Source organism: Ctenopharyngodon idella, chromosome 4 (genome assembly GCF_019924925.1).
Source record: "Ctenopharyngodon idella isolate HZGC_01 chromosome 4, HZGC01, whole genome shotgun sequence".
In the NCBI taxonomy this organism is placed as follows: Eukaryota; Metazoa; Chordata; class Actinopteri; order Cypriniformes; family Xenocyprididae; genus Ctenopharyngodon; species Ctenopharyngodon idella.
The window spans coordinates 24,297,807-24,316,350 of NC_067223.1; the positions used below are offsets into that span (position 1 = coordinate 24,297,807).

General features: G+C 39.1%; 1 protein-coding gene and 1 pseudogene across 4 annotated transcripts in view; both read right to left on the reverse strand.

The window, feature by feature from the left end:
- LOC127511095 (guanylate-binding protein 1-like) overlaps positions 1-18,544 on the reverse strand; it is a 39,781-nt pseudogene that overhangs the window by 10,885 nt on the left and 10,352 nt on the right.
- Positions 5,871-18,544, reverse strand: part of LOC127511094 (guanylate-binding protein 1-like) — a 290,795-nt gene continuing 278,121 nt past the window's right edge. Inside the window, exons 1-10 of one of the 4 annotated variants that reach the window (XM_051891583.1) lie at positions 10,936-11,029; positions 9,920-10,112; positions 9,684-9,811; positions 9,344-9,453; positions 8,739-8,929; positions 8,289-8,531; positions 7,909-8,189; positions 7,466-7,678; positions 7,270-7,372; positions 5,871-6,665 (exon numbers count right to left, since the gene is read on the reverse strand). In XM_051891583.1, coding sequence (XP_051747543.1) covers positions 6,223-6,665; positions 7,270-7,372; positions 7,466-7,678; positions 7,909-8,189; positions 8,289-8,531; positions 8,739-8,929; positions 9,344-9,453; positions 9,684-9,811; positions 9,920-10,112; positions 10,936-11,001 — 1,971 coding nt within the window. In that variant the 5' untranslated portion in view covers positions 11,002-11,029 and the 3' untranslated portion in view covers positions 5,871-6,222. Of the gene's footprint in view, positions 6,666-7,269; positions 7,373-7,465; positions 7,679-7,908; positions 8,190-8,288; positions 8,532-8,738; positions 8,930-9,343; positions 9,454-9,683; positions 9,812-9,919; positions 10,113-10,935; positions 11,030-18,544 lie in introns of those variants that run through there. The other 3 variants (XM_051891595.1, XM_051891596.1, XM_051891593.1) reach the window with 3 other exon arrangements.

Consider the following 18,544-nt stretch of genomic DNA (forward strand, 5'->3'; position numbering starts at 1 on the left):
GTGCTAAACCGGATTGAGCTACCAAGCAATAAACATGCCGTTGAGGATTACAAAATATTGTGCAGTGCCTGGACTCGACAGTAATGCAACAACATGTCAGTAACTGTGTTAAATCTAATGCCTGATCTGATATTAATGATTCATGTACAGTCAGATGTTCTTCGTCTGTGTGTCAGTAAATCAAACCAGTGACTAAACGTCAACTTGCGTTTTCTCTTAGTAGGATGAAAATAATCTGCTATTTAACGGTGATTAAATTATATAAAGAAAGCAATCAAAGAAAGCTCAGTTGCAATCGTTGAAGCAGCGCGCGCGGAAGCTGTCAAACAGTAAAAACGTGCTAAAAGAGAGAGTAATACTTGGCTATTTCAAATGGAAAGACGTTAGCCAATCACAGCAGTGGGCATTTACACTGAAGTCTCACAGCAGACACGCCCCTTAAAACAGAGCGTTCAAACCAGAGGGCTAAAATCAGGGTAGGAAAAATGCCTTTTATTTCTAAATTATGACAATTTTTGATGTAAAAAGCATACTAACATTTAGTGGTTCAACGGATCACAAAACTCAAGGTTCGGATCATATCACGGTTATTAAGTCACGGATCGGATCATTTTTCGGATCAGCACAAAAAAAAAAAAAAAAAAAAAATTGGGGGGTAACTTTGCATTTATTACTTAGCCCACTTTAGCTACTCCGATACCACAGCAGAAACTACTAGCCTAACTAATACATTATTAAAGGCAAGTGAACAGACTGTAAAAAGAACAAATACTGTAAGAATAGATAAATACAACAAAGTTACAAATAAAGTACAAGGTCTAACTGTAGTATTAATTTTCGTGTACAGAAATGTAATAATTAAATGTAAAATGACACTGTTCACTATATAAATTTAATATTGATTAATCTTTGTTAAAGCTGTGTTTTGTTGTTTGATGTACATGACAGACAATAGCAGGTATTTATAGGTTGCTGTCACTTTAAGAGTAAGACCCCATGCACACTCACATCCGATACACATCCGAATTCTCACCTCGTTCAATTAAGACATAACCGAATGTATTTACAAGAATACTTGCCGAGAGGGGTATTTTGACTGACATAATGCGTGTATGTGTCCATCCAAGTGCATTGAGGACGCGAAAGAGAAATCAAACTGGAGTTCTAATTAATGTGTAAACTAGCAATACAAAACACGTGCAAATGATAACCTTTAACTCTATTGCGGTTAAACTTGCAATTAATCCGCGAATCACATATGCGTGCCGAACCGTGGGGCTTGGTCCGTACGGATCAACAACGATCCGTTTAACCACTACTAACATTATAAGTGCACCCCAGGAAACATTATAAAACAATAAAACAACACAGTTCATGACCCCTTTAATTCAAACAGGCAACAACTGTCATTCGGTTGCTCTTTGGATGTTGCTGCATGTGGGGGTTTAACCTGTTTGTTTTCCTGCGAGGCGATTCATCAGGTAGGACTTCCCGGTGCGGTAGAGACCCACCACGGCCACCACCACCACTGGCTGCTGGATCTGCTGCAGGATCTGTAGAGCTGACTGCTGCACACACAGCTTCCCATCTGACTCCGTGTCAATCAAGCACACTGGTTTGTCCATGGTCACTGGAGATGGAGCTTACACACACACACACATACATGCTGGTACTTTTACAAGGACTTTACATAGGTGTAATTGTTTTTATACTGAGCTAATGATATTTTATATCCCCTACCTCTAACCCCATCTCAGACATGTGGGATTTCCTCATAATAAAGCAAGCAGAGATTGTGGGTTTGAGTCCTGTGTGGGGCAACTTTATAAAATTGTGTGTAATGTTGTTTCATTTAAATTCCTTTTGTTACAGACAGATGTACAGGAGACACAGAGGTAAACGTAGATAGAAGTTTATTGACAGACAGCAGGGTAACAACAGTGATGCAGGTAAGTGAACTGGTAATATAGACTTGGAGGAATGGTAACTGGGTATTGATACTGTCCTTTGTCTTACAGATATGGAGTTCGTGGATGGATGGATGATCAGCAAACACACACAGACGTAGAAGCACGGAGACCAAGGAAACACGCTGGAGTGGAACAGGCAAGTAGATCGGCAGGCTTAGAGATAATCATAGATAAGTCCTTTAAGTATGAACAAGACCGGACAGCTGAGTGAAGTAAGTGGCGTGCTTAAGTAGTCTGGTGTTAACAGGTGCTGATGGGAAACAGGTGTGTGTTATTAGTATTCCAGTAAGGGAGTGCGCTATGATTGGCTGATGGTGGAGCCTAGACATTTTTATTATCTGGGTAAACATTGTACTGATCTTTATTCCCCTTGGATTAAACATAAGTGTGTTATTGTTCATTCTGTGTTTGTTCTCATCTGAACTTCTGCTCATTTTGAGTTCATTCTCACTTGAACTATGGAAATTCGGCATCTGGATGAACACGTCTTCCCAGTGACAACGAGATGAGTTACAGACACCTGTCCCAGAGACTGTGGATTCGATTCCCGTGTGGGGCAACTTTATAAAATTGTGTGTAATGTTGTCATTTCAATTACTTTTTTTTTTTTTTTATCTGGGTAAGCGTTGTACTAATATGTATTCCTCTTGTATTAGACATAAGTGTGTTTTTGTTCATTTTGTGTTCGTTCTCATCTGAACTTCTGCTCATTTTGAGTACATTCTCACCTGTAGTTCTGGACCAGCTGCTTTCATGTATGTTCAATTTCTGCTATTTTTGCTCTTCCTGCTCTGCATTAGGCTACAGCCCCTTCAGGGGCTTGGCCCCATATCGCTGCTTGCAGCTATATGTTCTTTGCTTGCTTCGGCATCATGCTGCATGTTGGTTGGTCTGGTCTTCTTTCAGCATACAGAAGGAGACAACACAGGTAACTCAATCGAACAGGTATTTTATTTGCAGGTTGCAGAGAGCAAGCAGAAGAAATGGGTGAGTGTTCATTCAATGTCTAGTTTAGCAGCTTCAATGGTAATAGTCTCTTTGTCTTTGCAGGTGCTGTAATGGCATAAGGCTAGATAGAAGATGGTGGATGACGAAAGCTGAAGACGGACAGGAATCTCTACAGGTAAGTAGATCAGGTAGGTAGTCAGGTAAGTTGAACGGTAGTAATCAACAAGACCAGGCAGTGATGGAATAGTGGAAGACTTCTTAAATACTGTGAGTGTGACAGGTGTGGTGAATTAGAATTCCGGTGAAGCTGATCGAGTGGGTGGAGCTGAAGGGTCTGGTGTTAATGATGGCGCTGATTCTGTGACAGCTATGAAGAATGATTTAATAAAAAGTGATCAACAATTTCTTAATTCATTTACAAAGGAATGATAAATAAAAAGTGATCAACAATTTCTTAATTCATGGACAGCTCCAGATGCCCTATAGGAACACTCACCCCAAAACCAAAACAAAAAGTCCAGAAGGCTGGTGGAGAGAAGGTGTTCCAAGGGGAGGGATGGACAGCAATGAAGAATGATATGAGTTCACAGTGAGTTCATGGATCGGGAGGCCCTGGAGGAGAAAAAACTAAACCTTCGTAGCCATGGCGTGGAGCACAGTGAGTTTATAGGCAGCCTGCGTGGCCATGCCATGGGACACAGTAAGTCCATGGGCAGCCTCTGTGGCATGGGGCACAGTATGTTCATGCGTGGCCTCCCTTTGATAGGGCGCAGTGAGTTCATGGGCGGCTTCCATGGTCTTAGCATGGGGCACAGTGCATGAACAAAACCCAAACAATGTGACATTTCTCCCTCATAAGGGCAGCTCCAGATGCCCTATAGGAACACCCACCCCAAAACTAAAACAAAAAGTCCAGAAGGCTGGTGGAGAGAAGGTGATCCAAGGGGAGGGATGGAGGACCAGGCCTGTGAAGGGGAGCAGAGGTGGGCCTGGACTGTGGAACATGGGTGGGCCTGGACTGTGGAGCAGTGGCTGAGACCATGAGAAATGGAGCAGAGGCGGGCCTGGACCATGGAGCAGTGGTGAGCCTGGATCATGGGGTGAAGGACCGCACCATGATGGACCAGGTGGTCGGGGTGGGGCTAGTGAAGAAGGGAAACACCAAGGTGGCGCTAGTGGAACTGGAGACCACTACAGCAGATCAGACAATGCTGATAAACACCAGGATGGAGTTGATGAAGCAGAAGACAACGTTGGAGCAGGTGGAGGTGATGACTACCTCCTCAGTAGAGCCGGAGAGCACCATGGCGGATTTGGTGGATCGGGAGGCCCTGGAAGAGAAAGAACTAAACCTTCGTGACCATGGCATGGGGCACAGTGAATTCATGGGCGGCCTCTGTGGATCGGGAGGACCTGGAAGAGAAAGAACTTTGTGGCCATGGCATGGAGCACAGTGAGTTCATAAGCAGCCTGTGTGGACGTGGCATGTGGCACAGTAAGTTAATAGGTGGCCTCTGTGGCATGGGGCACAGAGTGTTCATGGGTGGCCTCCGTTTTATGGGGATCAGTGAGTTCATTGGCAGCCTCTGTGTTCGTAGCATGGGGCAAAGTGCATGGAAGCAACAAAAAAAAATCTTCAGGGGAAACTTGAATGGCCATTATGTGAGGGGACTTTGGCATGGTGGCCATGATGGCAGGAGGCTCTGGTGTGGCGGCCGTGGTGGCTGGAAGCTCACATGAACAAAACCCAACGACATGACAGACACACATATTGAGTATACAGGAAAAACAGGTGATAGGTGTGAACCACAGCTATGGAGGTTAAAGCATGATAGTGCTCATCCTAGAAACCAAGAATGAAGAAAAACAGCTTAAATATTTTTCTTTTGCTTTCATTTGCTTGAATGCATGCCAACATGTATTTTGGTTCTCAATATGACAGAAGTTGTGCAGCAACATTCATGAGAAAGTTCATGGGGAAAAGAGTTTACTTTCATTTAGGCCCTGTTTACTTCTGGTATTAAAATGCGTTTTGGTCGATCGGATCACAAGTAGACGAGGCACATCATTTACACATAGTGTCTCTTTTATGCACTTTCAACCACTTCTGTCCTGATTTCTTCAAGGGGAGGGTCATGGGTGGGTAAATGTATGCACTTTAATTTCAGATTTTTCAGATCTAAATTTCAGATCTTTCGATCTAATGGACAAGATGAGTTCACGCAATTTACATATGAACACAACCAGAGACGACGGAAAAACACATGGATAACAGCAGCTTTCGTTTCTGCTCTGACAGCTGCAAGACTACATAGAACATAGAACTGTGAGTGTGTTTTTGAAATCAGGAATGGTAAGAGAACATTGTGCTTGGTACATTTTACTTCTTCAACCCAAACAAGTTTAAATCTGGCTAGTGCGCTCTTCTTCTAATGTTTATGCGTTAGGTCAGTAGACGAAGAGTAGGTGGTCTTCAGTGGTCTTGTGGCTGTTCAAACGAATTCGAACACATGAGCATCTACACTACGAAAGCAATCCGGTCAAATGCGTTTTCGACTACCTCTGGATGTGGTTTAAAGTAGACAAGCTCAAAACATCATCCTCTTGTGATCCGATCAACCAAAATGGATCTTAATACCAGGTGTAAACAGGGCCTTATTTACACCCACTAATGCATTCTCACACAATTGTAGATTCTCTTTTCTTTTAAGTCCCTCTCATAAATCTATTCTTTCAAAATCTTGAGCCTGAAGGGCTTATAGAGTCTGGCACTAGCAAATCTTACATTACATATTGTGAAAATCTTTTTATTTTATATTGTGTAGCATGCAGATGGCACAATTTCATTGTAGAGAAACTGACAAATCTAAATGTGTAATTATCTCATTATTTGTCTCAGTTACTTGTCTGAATATTGATAGTTAGTACTCAAATAATTAACCACCCCTCTGCCACACACACACTGGTTTTGTTTTTACAAATACCATCTGTTTATTTGATGCTTACATGGAATGCCAGATAAATTGTTGAGTCACTAATTAATCTTATTTGTCACTGTTTATAATAAATTAGCAAAGTCAAATAAACGTAATTATGATAGATCATTTACACTGGACACACAAAACATTTGTGAACCCAAACTTACATTTCCTAAGCCATCATATCATATATCAAAAAGTTCATGTGAAGATAGAATGACATCAATTGTATTGTTTTATTGTAAGATTATACCTCTATATATGATATGATTGCATTGTGCAGTACAATTTTCTGATGAGTTTGATGATAACAGAATTAAAGCATTTCACAAGATACAACATCCACCTGAAGAGCTTGCATTCTTCTTCTGAATGGCCTGCATCTGTTCTCTGTGTTGCTGCATCATTATAGCCATAGACTCCTCATGTCTCTTGTTGGAGTTCTCTAACATCACTGCAAACTCTTTAGCTCTATTACTCTCAGCTTCAGCATTCTGTCTCTTGAACTCTTCCATCTCCTGGGTCATCCTGTCTGCTTTCTCCTTAAATCCTTTCTCCAACAGAGCAGCCTGCTCCCTCAGTTTACTCTCCATGGCACGGTCAGCCTCCTCTCTCTGGAGCCTCAGCTCCTCATCCATCTTCTCCTTCATCTGTCTCATCCTCTCTTCATTACTCTGTTTCTCTGCTTCCATCTTCTCTTCGAGTTGTCGCTGCTTCTCCTCTTTAGCTTTGATTTCCTGCTGCAGGAGGGCTGCTTTCTCTATTTCCTCTGGTCATTCAGTGACAAAAAGAAAAAAGGAAACATGTTTTATAAAGACTCAAACTATGAGATTAACAATCTGTTTTGCTGTAAGATAGATAAATAATGATTTTATATACGATTCATTGTCCTTTAAAGGAACACTCCACTTTTTTAAAAAAAATAGGCTCATTTTCCAACTCCCCAAGAGTTAAACAGTTGAGTTTTACCGTTTTGGAATCCATTCAGCCGATCTCCGTGTCTGGCGGTACCACTTTTAGCATAGCTTAGCATAGTTGATTGAATCTGATTAGACCGTTAGCATCTCACTGAATTAAAACCATTAAAATAGAGCCAAAAGAGTTTAAAGTATTGATCTTGATCACACTGATCTTGATTCATAATGATAATGGCATACACAGCCATCCTGGGCTGCAGTTGTTATTGCTAGGTGTAATTCTTGGACCCTTTAAACAGCTTGTACCAATCTAGTTCATCTTGTCCGTGTCTCTGTGTCCTTCAGTGTCCAACAGCACTCTCACAAGTACCTAAACCTTTGAGCACCTCTTACACAAGGAACCTGGTAAGAATATACAAACAGGGAAATTGGGATTTTAATGCTTCAGACTCTCACCCTTAATCTTTTTCTCAGTCTCAGTCAGTTTTTTGTCAGCCTGCAGAATTGCTTTAGAATCCACAGACTTCTGCTTCAGAAACTCCTCTAGGACCTCTTCAGCCTATTGACATACAGACATAATTATGATTACAATCATATTTCTGTAATGTGTATTATGTGTATACAGGTGCAACAAGTGTAATATGGGCAAGACCTTGACTTCTTTATTGGCCTGGCTGTTATAATTCTTCACAATGTCCTCCAGATCCTTGCAGAAGAGATCATAGCCACCTGGTTTGGCATAGAAACCCTGCTTGAGATTTTCCGTCATTGTTGCAGAGAGTGATGACAAGAGATCCTCACATTGTCTCTTTGAAGCTTGCTCGTTTTGGCACAGGTATCCATCAAAGAGTTTATTAATGTTTTCCTAAAAACATAACATGTAGCATGTAAGTAACAGTTCTCAATTTTGTAATGCATCAGAGGAGATTTCAGCATATAAACTCTGACATCTCTTAACACCACTGAACCCCAGGACAGAGCAGCAAAATACTGATTACTGGGTTTTGAATATGTTTTCAGAACCAACAAAGAGCTAGAAGAGAGATTTAATTTTTCAGTTGCATCATCCTAAATCTGTGAAGAGATCTGGCCTACCTCTAGAGATTTCAAGTACTTCCCATCAGTGTCCCTGAAGGAACGCTTCATGAAGGTTTGTGTCGCCATGCTGCTGAGATGTTGGTGTTCTGAGGACACATCCTTCAGTTCCAGAGGGAAGGAGTCCTTCAGCTTCTCCATTCCACTCTGGTAAACCTCAAGCCCCTCCTTCACTGCAGACTCATTCTCAATCAATGCCATAGCAATCACAGCATTCTCCAGACACGGCACAGCCCCACTGGAGATGGTGTCCACGTATGTTTTCGCCAAGTTACCCAGAACTTCAGAGAAGGAAAGAAGTCAAACATAATGGTACAGAAAAGGTATTGAACAGTTTTCTGTATGTTCATGCAAACTCTTCAGATTTAATTTTGAATCACCTCTGCCAGTGACTGTGATTCCATCTTTCAGCTTCTTCACTTGGCTCTCGTGAAAGACTAACTTGCAGAAACGATCTGTGACCTCCAGGAAGTCAGAGGAAAGGTCAGCAGGATCCAAACTCTCCAAACGAGACACATTCTCTGGGGCGGTTGGGAATGGGAAAGTGAAGCACGTTCTGGAAGGGAAGAATTTTTGGATGCACTCCCTGGGCAAGTTGTACTCCATCACTTTTTTTGCTGTGCCTAAAACAAATGAGGGCATGCTGTCGATCCTCTCAATTCAAATATTATTAAACCATAAGTATTATCTCAATAAACTATGAATTTTAAGAGTAATACAAAAGATCTGTTGACAAACCTGTTGAGAAAAACTATTCACACAAACTCATTGTGATAGTGATTGTAAGGGCTCTTAAAATAATATATATATTTTTACTATTATTAAATTACCATGTTTCAGCTTCAGAGCAAACTCTAGGTACTCATCCTCTGTTGCATCTTTGCCATCAATCTTTCGCTCAAGAGTGAAGTCCCTCACAGCCCAAATGAAACTAGGGAAGAACTTCACAAACTCGCTTGAATCGTCGTCATCCTCATCTGATGATTTGACCTTAATGCACTCTGTTAGTTCAGTGACGTATCTGACAGTTAGTTCAGGTATGCCAAACATGTCAGGCATGTCAGGTGTCTGCCAAACAACAACACATGATGCATTGTCTAACAAAACAAATGTGTCATTCCATTAAGTACTAAGCCTAGCTATGAAGGAAGCAGTAAGATGTAATTAAGTGGGTGTAGATTTAGGCAAGTAGATGTAAACAATTTTTTTTTCCCATTTTTGTGCCTTTCTCAGTAAGTGAATACATAAACCCAATGCACTCCCTCATGATAGACTGTACCCGTACAAGGCAATAAAACATGTTTAGCACCTTTACAAAAAGTGACGTCTCCTTGTTTTGACTACTAAGTTGTGATGTATTTGTATTCATTTATAAAACACTTTAGATAAAACCATCAGCTAAATGACATAAGTATCTAGACTGTCAGAAGGATACTGCAGTTCCTCTACAGCCCTGTTGTCAATCGTCCCTCGACTGTTGTAGACCAGAGTGCTGCTCAGTAACACAGCCAAACAGAAGATGTTGGTGTCGTGCTTTGAGTCTCCCTGAGAAAGAGAAAGACAATCATGGAGTTAGAAAAAACTGGAGATTAATCTCAAAGAAAGCTGCTCTTTTTTAACAGCATTAAATCAATGCAAGGTGCATGGTAGTTAGGAAAGTGCACTCACTGCCTTCTATTTACAACAAACTAGCAAGCTGTTAACCACTAAAAAAACCAACATGCTGAATGTGACATTCTAACTCAGAGGTGTCCAGTCTTTGGTTTTTATGTCACCTTGTCCACGTCTCCAAGTCCCTCAGTGTCCAGCAGCACCAGAGTGGTTCCTGCTTTAGTGGGGTGATCCACACACCACATCCAGATGCCCTTCGTCTTGGACTCGATGGTGCTGCCCAATGCAAACCCTGATAAAGCCACACCCAAAAAACAACACAATGACTTATATTCACGTAACTGCATAATGATTCCCTTAAGCTTTTGGATGGTCCCAGCACTGCCTGTATAGTTCTAACCTGTTTGTTGTCCTGCGAGGCGATTCATCAGGAAGGACTTCCCGGTGCGGTAGAGACCCACCACGGCCACCACCACCACTGGCTGCTGGATCTGCTGCAGGATCTGTAGAGCTGACTGCTGCACACACAGCTTCCCATCTGACTCCGTGTCAATCAAGCACACTGGTTTGTCCATGATCACTGGAGAATACAGCTGTTGAACAGATACACACATTTAAAATCATTTAAGTAACTGCAGCGTACAAGCAGTAAAAAGTTAAGATGGGTTGAGAAATATTCCAGTAATTCTACAGTACACAATAAAGACATTCCCCAGATGACACCCCAATTCCTCACTCTTGGTAGGATCCTATTCCCAAGATACGGGGGAGTACTCTAAGTTTGGGCTAAATTCCGTGCTCCAAGACTTTGATCCCTTTCGGACAGCACGCCAAAAATGCTTATTTTTCTCTTATTCTATTTGATCATTTGTAAGTGTGAACTCGTGAAAACAACAATAATAGGACATTATTTTCTTATTTATTTTCAAAGATTTATTTTTGCCATTCTTATTATGATAGGACAGTGAGTAGACAGGAAGTAAAGTGGAAGAAAGAAAGGGGGGACAGGATTGGGAAAGGTCCACGAGCTGAAACTCTAAATTGGGTCACCCGAGCTGCCCACAAGTCTATCAGGAGTCCTAAAATTAGGACTGACACACCCATTATTATTAAGATTTTCTCCTAAATCGGCAAGTTAGAAGCTACTTTTAGCCTTAAAATGTTTTGTGAATACGACCCCGATCTATAACCTTACTGGGTTTGTTGATGAACAAGGTCATTTGAAGCTGTAACAAGACATGACCCTAAAATTTATCAAAACATGTTAGAGTGTAGAGATCATTCATACACACACACACACACACTTATATATGGCTTATGGTGACCCTCCATATGCACAGTTTTTATGCTGAGCTAATGATATTTTCTATCTGTTGTAATACCCATGTAACCCATGGATGAAGTAAAGTCTCTTACCTCTTTGCTTTTCTTAACTTCAGTAGCTTGAGTCTGAGTTTTATACACGTTGTATCTTCCTGTCATTCTATCTGCATATCTTAGACACTCTATTAGGTCTAGCCCCTTAAGGCTGATTGGTCTAGAGTAAGTTAGGGGATGTCCCTGTTCTCTCAGTATCTCTCTGGTTATTCTCTGTGGCTGACTTAAATCCACGTCATTGTCTAAGCAAATAGCAATGTGCAATTTAACTCTTGGTTTCACTTTCAAAATCAGCAACTGCAGCAGATAAAAGACACTTGGAGTCTTCCCAGAATGTGCAACCACATTGTCATTGTTAATCTGTGGTGGTGGTGTTGTTGTTGTTGTTGTTGTTGTTTTGTTTTATCCCTGATGAAATTCACTGGAAATTCCCAACAATGTCTGACTTTCTCCTGGATATCAGATATCATTAAAAGACTGGGGAAAATATGTTTACCTGCAACTCAATCAGTAGTGTGTGACGCTAACAATGCAAAGGTCAAAAGTTTAATGTCCAGGAAACTCTTTTACTCAACTTTCCACCATAGAAATGCATTCAATAAAATTATTGCATAAAGCCTTGATACAAAAAAACAAACACTGCAAGATAAACAACAATAAATAACTTTGTGTATATTCAACATACACATAGAAAGGGTTTTGATTCTAAAGTCTCTGAAATAGCAGACTACTGATCAATACTGAACTTAAGCTGGACAATGACACCATTTTCTTCTAGAGCTGCTGTGCAGCCAAAATTGTTTTCCTGTTATCACTGAAAAGCTGTATTGGGTAGGATTAGGGGATGTAGAATGTGGTCATGCAGAATAAGGCATTAATATCTGCTTTATATGTACTAATAAACAGCCAATATCCTAGTAATATACATGTTAATAAGCAACTAGTTAATAGTGAGAATTGAACCCTAAACTAAAGTGTTTTGTTATAAAGGCTGCAATTCTAATCCAGAAGAGGTTGTTTGTAAATGACCGTGAGATGTGCATCAGGCAGTATCAGCACCACTGTAAAGTAGATCATCTTTAGAATATGTATTTTATTTTACTATCACAAAAAAAAAAATCAGTTGATAACAGCCAGGGCCTGATTCCATGCATAACTTTATTACAGTATAAACAGTATTACAGTATGTACAGTGTTATATAAATGTGACTTTACTTGCTTTATAGCTGAAATTTACTTTTAATAATTACTGAACTTTTGCAACATTGATATTATTTAATTAATGTGAAGCTGCTTTGAAACAAACTGTAATGTTTAATATTATTTACCATTTAAATCAGTGTGATTTGGCAGTGATCTCTTGCGGCAAATCATCCACACACAGAAACTCATGTCCACTCCTCCTACTCGTATTATATTATTATTCCCCCTTTTCAAAATTACCAATGATCTGGACCTCTGATTATTAGAAACATCATGTTTTTACAGAACATGAGGATCTAGGCAACATTCACTCATCTGCTGTCATTCACTGATGCAGGAACTGCAGCTGGCTGCAGCTTGCCAAGGCTTCAGAGACATTCAGCCTATGAAGTTTTCACTGCTAAATCAAATCTATTTTAAATAAAATCTTATACATCTAATATTTTTAAAAGCTAAAAAAATAAATAAAAAATGAATGCAATAATTTCAACAGTAATAATTTAGATAAATGGATGATCAGCTACCAAACATTACCATATTGAATTGACAAAATGCAGAACTTGAAACAACAACAACAAAAAAGTTTGTACCTATGCAGGGGCAGATGGTGGCAATGGGTTGCACTGGCCCCAACTGAAATCAAGTTGGCCACTCCCTACAAGATGTCTTGCGATTTCTAAAGTTTCTAATTGTTTCTGCTGAAATTCACGATTTAAAGAAGTTCTGAGAGTGCTCAAATGGTGGCAGTCAAAGCATTTGCTGATAAACTCTCCCTACTACTTCTAAACATGTTTAATGAATCCTAACAATCTGGCATACTCCCTCAAACTTTAAGACAGGCCACCATCTCACTAATATTGAAGAAAGCCAAGGATCCGCTTCTCTGTAGTAGCTATCGCCCTATTTCTTTGTTATGTGCGGATGTTAAAATATTAGCTAAGAAGCTGGCAAGGCATCTAGAGGCTGTTTTGCCTTCAATCATTTCTACAGACCAAACAGGGTTTGTCAAGGGAAAACACTCTTTCCATAACATCAGGCGTCTATTTGATGGATTGTATTCTCCTTCAGCATCTACCACTCCTGAGCTGGTTATTTCGATGGATGCAGAGAAGGCATTTGACTGTGTGGAGTGGCCTTATTTGTTCTTCACTTTAAAAAGATTTGGATTTGGCAGTAAATTGCTCCAACAATGACTATTCTGACTATTTTCCTCTTGGATGTGGTACTCGGCAGGGCTGTCCACTCTCCTCTTTACTGTTTGCCATAGCTGTTGAACCATTGGCAGTAGCCCTTAGGTTCAGTCAGATGATGGGCTTCAAAAGGGGAGGTTCTGTGCATAAGCTGTCTTTATACACTGACGATCTTTTACTTTTTTTCTCTGATCCGGACAGATCCATATCCATACCCCAAGTGTTAGTCTTATTAGAGGAATTTGGACATGTTTCAGGGTATAAACTGAATCTTCATAAGCATGAACTAATGCCTATAAATTCTGTGGCCATAGCCTATCCTCTTTCAGAACTGCCTTTTAAGACATCATTAGATCATTTTAATTACCTGGGTGTCTGCGTAACCGAGAACTATTCTAATCTGTTCAATTGTAATTTCTCTCTTCTGCTGGTTCAAATGACTAAATATTTTCAATGTTGGTTTTTATTGCCTCTTTCCCTAGCAGGTATTGTATAAAAGGAACATACTGCCTAAATTTTTATATCTCTTTCAATGCATACCAGTTTTTGTTCCCAAGCTTTTCTTTCACTCTCTGGATAAGTCTATTTCTCAATTTATCTGGAATGGGAAAACTCCCAGAATACAAATTTTTTTTACAAAAAACTAAGGAGTTGGGTGGTTTAGCACTAACTTGTTGTTTTATTATTGGGCTACAAATGTCAGAAGTATGTTATTCTGGTGTAGTTCTGACGTTCAACCTCCACCCTGGTTAAGGATTGAGGAGGATGCGTGTGATAATTGTTCACTTACGTCTCTTCTCTGTCTCCCTCTCTCACTTTTATCACCTTTAACATTCTCCAGAGAGAGTTCTCCTAAATGGCAGTAAAAGTTCTTATCTAAGAGTTTTCTCTTAAAACCTATTCACAAAGCTGCTGAGAGCAACTTTTACTAAGGAATAGACTGAAGTCTTAAGCTAAGAGAAAGGGCGGGGTTGACCTCGTTGCTATGGACTATGCCCACAGTGATTGGATGATGGGGGAGGAGTCTGTCAGCGATTTAATCATAGAAATATTGTAGAATGAGGTATCATGTTGCCAGGTTTTAAAATAAAAATGTTGTCATATTCAATTAAAGGTTTTAAAATGTAGGCTAAGTGTCACTAATTAAACTAGTATATGTTCAGTTAATTGTTCGCCTCTTACATGTTTGCATCTTGAGAGATTGCAGAATTCAAGTGACATTATATTTTATAAACAAAGTTTATATTTATTTATTTATTAAAGATTTATTTTTGGTATTTTATCGTAGATTAAAATCTATAAATCAAAATATGTATTGCATTTATGAAGAAAAGGCTCAGCACCCAAGGCTCTATCACTATTGCCTCAATGGTGTACAGTATCTTTGGGTGGATTGCTAAGGCGGATTGGCACCAACAATCATTTTAGGATTTTTTTTAAAATTTGTCTTAGTGATTTAGGAGTCCTCTTGACTACTCCTAGTGTTTCACAGGTTTAGGAGCTAGTTTTAGTGCTAAAATGCTTTATGAAATACTCTTAGAGCAAAAATGTAGGAGTCCTAAAATTAGGACTGACACGCCCATTATTTTTAAGAGTTTCTCCTAAATCGGCAAGTTAGGAGCTACTTTTAGCCTTAAGATGTTTTGTGAATACGGCCCAGGTGTCTATTTAGGCGCCATTTTACTTTACAGTCAACACCTCTTCTATGCCCAGTGCACCTTAACCATCTTTCCTCCCTCTTTCATAAGGCTTTTGTGGCTTGCGTGGAACATTTGCTTCATTTGAACATTTGACTCAAGTTTTTAACTTGCCAAGGTTCCATTTTTTCTGATATTTGCAAATCCGGGACTATGTCCGTAAGCATTTTCCGGGGTTCCCCTTGAAACCACCCTCCACCCTTGTCGATAGCGTTTCCAATATTAATCCTTATCAAAGAGGGGCCATTTCCACAACATACAATACTGTATTTGCGTGCCACCCCTTGGCTTCTGATAGTCTTCGGATTACCTGGGCTAGGGATCTTAACATGGAGATAGATGCAGAGACATGACAGTTGGTTTTAAAACATGTCATGGAGGATTCATGGCATATGAAAATCATCAAAGGATTTTGACAGACGCTTCAATGTTAAATAAGGTACTCTGATGTAATGGCCAAACAATTTACTTAGGAATTATTAATCAACTGATTTTTCATCTTCCCCAGACAATCTGAAGGTAAGGGCTGTTTTATTGATCACCATTTGTTGGGTATAAGTTTTTACATAGTTGGTTATTAGTTGAAGGAAGTAATAAATACGACAGTGTGTATGGGTGTGTGTAAATTAATTTGAAAGATATTGTGAATAAAACTACATTATGATGTAATGGCCAAACACATATTAAAAGAAAACATCAGTATTTTGCTTCTGGGTTTTTAAAATTGCTCAAATGTATTTTATTTTATAAACTTGTGTTATATGAAAAGACAAATGAAAGAATAACCACTGGCTAAACAAGAATTTTTTCTTTATGGATATACAGGGGAAGGGAAATCCTGTGTTATATGTTTTTGTGTACATCTGTTTTTAACGCATCTCGGCTGCCGTACAGTCTGACATTATTGACAACTGAGGGTTGCTAGAAGGGCATGGATTGAAATGCAGGATTCTGAAATGTTTTCTTATTTTAATGTACATAAAGACTTCATCTTATCCCTTCTGTAAGACTGTACATTTTAATATTAGAAAGAGTAATAGTTTAATATAGATTCCAGATATATTATATATTCTTTTAAGCTTAATTTGTGATATGACAAAATACATTTTTTAAATTTTTTTTAACAAATCTCTTGAATGAATGACTCAAATGATAAATCAAATACATCTTAACAGTCAATGATCACCATCTACTGGCATAACAATGTAATAGATACATTTGAAGTGTAACATTAGTTTCAAAGGTCACCTACTCATTTTAATCGCTGCCTCAACATCAGCGTTTAAATATCCGGACTATAAAATTTTATTCCAAAACTTTTGTTATTTGTTTGCAACACAGAAATAGCTAAAATGGCTTACAACTGCATTAAGAGGGACGTGAACCTGTGAATAAACCACTGCTGAGACCGCCGATTATCAGACGAAAGATTACCATGGAGGGGTCTGACTTAGGCCTCGGCATGCTCATGATTGCCTTCATCTGCTCACTGTGTTGCCTCATTATCAGATTCATAGTCTCATCATGTCTTTTGTTCATGTTTTCCATCATCTTTTTAAACATCTGGTCACTTTCCTTTTCTGCTTCTTTATTCTTCCTCCTGAAGTCCTCTATCTCTTTAGTCATCCTCTCTGCCTTCTCCTTAAAGCCCTTCTCCATCAGATCAGCCTGCTCCCTCAGTTTACTGTCCATGGCACGTTTAGCCTCCTCTCTCTGGAGCCTCAGCTCCTCATCCATCTTCTCCTTCATCTGTCTCATCCTCTCTTCATTACTCTTTCTCTCTGCTTCCATCTTCTCTTCGAGTTGTCGCTGCTTTTGTTCCTTGGTATTTATTTCCTGAGCCAGGAGAACAGCCTTCTCTCTTTCCTCTGGACGAAGATGTTGAGACAATATGTTTATGTTTAATAGAAAGTGTAAAAAAAGTATAATATTGTACCTAATTTTGCATTGCATTTCAAATTTGGACTTTTAAATTAAATGAATTCAAGGCATTGAGGCAATTCACTGAAAGTTGTTGAAGAGAAAAGTCCTCAATCAAATGATAAATGTAACGAGACTGGTCAATCTAGAGTTGTTAATGTTCATTTTGTGCATTGCTTAGCACAAATTGATAACATTGGATGAAATAACAAATGTAATAATACAATAGTCAAAATTTGAAGTGGATAAAAAAAGTTCATCAAAGTTGTCCTAAGTAGAAAGTTGTAGGAAAAGTTTGATGAAAGGTTTTGATCCACTTCAAATGTTGACTACTGTAGTTCTTTCGTATTTGAACATTGAAACATTTAACTCTTTCCCCACAAGTTGGCAACTACCACTAGACGGTGCTATTGTTGCTTCATCCAGGATGCAAAAGACTCTCACCCATAATCTCTTTCTCCTTCTCAGTCAGTTTCTTGTCGGCCTGCAGAATGGCGTTAGAATCCACAGACTTCTGCTTCAGAAACTCTTCAAGTGTGTCTTCTGCCTGTGAACAAAACACATGATAATCTGAAAACTCCTACTTCTATTATTGTTACTATGACTAGTACCACCACTACTACTACAACAACTAATATTATTAATGATGATTGTGAAGATAATGGTGATGCTACGAGAAATTATAATCATAATAAATAACAACAAAACAAAGCTATAGTCAGTTACATATTTGGCATATGTGTCACTCAGTTTGGTTTTACATTACAATCGACACATTTTTGTTAAATGCGGTGTTTCAGCAGATCATGAAACTCATCAGGTAGTTCTAGACACTTTTGTCCAAAGCCAAAGTCCAGCAGTGTTGGAGTACAAGTGTCCATGTCCCAGCCACTGGGGACTCAGTGTCTTGCATTAGGATTCTTCAATATTTGGCCAGAAGAAACCAGGATTTAAACCAGGAACCTATTTGTTTCCAGTTGATTTCTCTACCCCTAATCCACTGTCTAACACATATTCTAGGAAAACATGACAAACATCTTACAGATTGAAAGCATGTGAAACCTGTGATGTTGCAGTAATTGTGTCAAATGTTGATACTCACCTTGACTCCTTTATTGTCTTGGATTTTATATTCCTTTACAATGTCTTCAAGGTCCTGGGAGAAGAGATCATAACCACCAGGTATGGCATAAAAACCTTTCTTGAGTTTTTCTGTCATTGGTGCCGAAAGGGATGACAGGAGATTCTCACATCTTTTTTTTGAAGCCTCCTCGTTTTGGCACAGATATCCATCAAAGAGTTTATTAATTTCTTCCTGCAGCATCACATAAAATATCAGAGACATTAAACATAATTTAGAGGCTACAACTATTGAAAAAAAAAAGAAAAAGTTTATTATACAATGGCCATTTAAAATAATCTTTTTTTTTTTTTTTCAGCTTTTGATTCAGATTAAGAGACATAATTACTCATTATAGCCAAAACAATGGGTCTTATTCACCAATACTTTGTAAAATTTGTTCGTAGAGAACAAATACTACAAAATAGTACTATTCTTGTTTAGCAACTAGAAGTTGCTAAACAAGAAGTTGAAACTAGAAGCTGATAGATAGATAGATAGATAGATAGATGCTTGAA